The sequence below is a fragment of the Penaeus vannamei genome, chromosome 7, assembly GCF_042767895.1.
Source record: "Penaeus vannamei isolate JL-2024 chromosome 7, ASM4276789v1, whole genome shotgun sequence".
NCBI lineage: Eukaryota > Metazoa > Arthropoda > Malacostraca > Decapoda > Penaeidae > Penaeus > Penaeus vannamei.
The window spans coordinates 40525171-40527670 of record NC_091555.1 but is presented as its reverse complement, the minus strand read 5'-3'; the positions used below and the strand labels follow the sequence as shown (position 1 = coordinate 40527670).

Here is a 2500-nt window from a genome sequence, read left to right as displayed (position 1 = left end):
GAAAGCGAACAATGAAAGAAATTCATTAGGAGGATTACCATATTTTTCCTTTACTTTGGCTCTATTAAGTTGAAAAAGCACCAGTAATTGTTTGATTTATTTACGCATTTATTTCCTCTATCAATTCACTCTTCGTTTTAAGGCTGATGTACAGTACCACTAATATTAAGTTTTATTTATTGAAATAAATGAGTGGAGACTCTTAACCAAGTCAGGTAATATTCGCAGATACTCGTCCACCAAATCTATTTTCCGCATGTTTTAAATTTTGATTCAGAATCGATTGTTATAAGGTCTTTATGCCCCTAAAATCCAGTCATTGGTAACCTTTATTTTCATATAACTTTTTCACTCGACCTGAGCAACTATGATAATGACTAAACAATGGACAAGTATTGTTTAATTTACACAGCATTGGTAAAACAACATAAACATATAACCTGTGACAGTTCAAAATTAACAAAAACAACAAAAACAACAATTAAAGATAATAGACATTCTGTCTTTAAAAAAATATCAAAATAATTTAACTTATATCAATTATGAAGCGAATAACAAAAAAACATTCCTTAAATTATACATAATTCTTTCACACGTTAAAAAAGGATTGAACACTTTGTCGTAAAACTGGTTGATGCTATTTTTTCCTAACCGTTCTCAACCGATACTTTTAAGGGTAGCATTCAACTTTTTTTTATTAATCAATTTATTTTTTTTATTTATTATTATTTTTTTTATTATTTTTTTATTATTATTATTTTTTTTTTTTTTTTTTTTTTTGCTGAATGTATACTATGTATTTTTTAATATTTTGTCAATTTCATGATTTTCATAACTGCAGAGTCAACACAAACCTATACAGTGACTTTAGTTAAATCCCATGAATCTTTAAAATGATTTTGCCACCATCATTCATGCTAATTATCATTGCAGGATAAATACATCATCAAACTTACACAATCACAAACTATTTGTCTAAATCAATACCTCGTCATTACTCTTTAATAAACCAATTACATACAAAGAAACAATACCTAAAACATCAACTCTGCAACACACAATCATTTGCACACTGAAAAGATGAAGAAATCCCTAGCTCTGTCTTCTGTGGCAGCTTTTCCACCCCGAGGTCGTCTCTGCCAACGACCATTCTCGCAAAGTCGTCGTTTGTGGGGGCTGATGGGGATAAAGCCGGGTTTTCGGGTCGTCGTCGTTTTCTTGGTCGTTGTCGTTACGGTGGTCGTGGTTGTGGGTTGTGTCGTGGTGGTGGTGGTAGGGGTGGTTGTAATTGTGGTTGGTATGGGTGTTGTGGTTAGTATCGGTGTTGTGGTTGGTATTTCTGTCGTGGTTGGTATGGGTGTTGTGGTTGGTACTTCTGTTGTGGTTGGTATTTCTGTCGTGGTTGGTACTTCTGTTGTGGTTGGTACTTCTGTTGTGGTTGGTATTTCTGTTGTGGTTGGTATTTCTGTCGTGGTTGGTATCTCTGTTGTGGTTGGTGTTTCTGTCGTGGTTGGTACTTCTGTTGTGGTTGGTATTTCTGTTGTGGTTGGCACTTCTGTTGTGGTTGGCACTTCTGTTGCGGTTGGTATCTCGGTTGTGGTTGGTGTTTCTGTCGTGGTTGGTACTTCTGTTGTGGTTGGTATTTCTGTTGTGGTTGCTATGTCAGTGGTGGTTGAAATTTGTATTGTAGTTGTCATTTCTGTCGTTGGCGGCATTTCTGTAGTGGTTGATAATTTGGTTGGTGATTAGCCTTTTCCTCACAATCGAAAAATTCTGTGGTGCTTACAAAATATGCCCCAGAGGTGTCAGCAGTCATTTCGGATAAGAGGTAATCAGTCTCAATCGGCCAGCTTATTGAAAAATTGTGCGAGTTCCAACCCAGTGAATATTCGCCATATGCCAGGCTGGTGGCTTTTGATATGCACTCTAACCATGGGCTCCATCAGCGAATCAAGCAGGTTGTTCATAGAAAGCAGAGAATAATAAACATTTCTCCATATCAAGATTCGCTATAGTGACTGTGACTTATATAGAAGTCTTTGTGTATAAAAATGTGTATTTTTTTCAGGAAGTGTTTGTGAAAGTGAAGATGTGCCTTGTGTAATTATAATGCCCTAAATGAAGACAAAACTGGCATCAGCTGCCAGGCATCTCAAAAGCATCAATGCAGACACACATTTCATGTCAATATGTTAATATCCTTAAGAAATCCTTACTCATTGCTAGTATTTAATGTTCCTCGTGAATTTTAGAGAAATCTAGTAAAATGCCACCGGGAGTGTACAAAATATGTTTCAGTCGATTTCTAGTCCCTGAAAACAGAATATGACACCAAACCAGAATCCTGAGACAAAAATATGTTAAGTTTTTAGCCATTCATGAATTACGGCAGCGGCCATTTTGAATTTAGGTTATAAATCCTCAAGGGGGCTAACTTTGCACTCAACTGATACTTCATCAGAAGGGTCAGATCTACCAGAAATAATAAAAGATACTTTGT

At 35.8% G+C, this 2500-nt stretch overlaps 1 protein-coding gene across 1 annotated transcript; it reads right to left on the bottom strand.

The window, feature by feature from the left end:
* Nucleotides 1–1061: 1061 nt before the first annotated feature.
* On the bottom strand, nt 1062–1715 carry LOC138862179 (hepatitis A virus cellular receptor 1-like). Its single transcript, XM_070123362.1, has one exon. It carries the CDS (start codon nt 1713–1715, stop codon nt 1062–1064), a length of 654 nt encoding a protein of 217 aa, XP_069979463.1.
* Between the last annotated feature and the right edge of the window lie 785 nt (nt 1716–2500).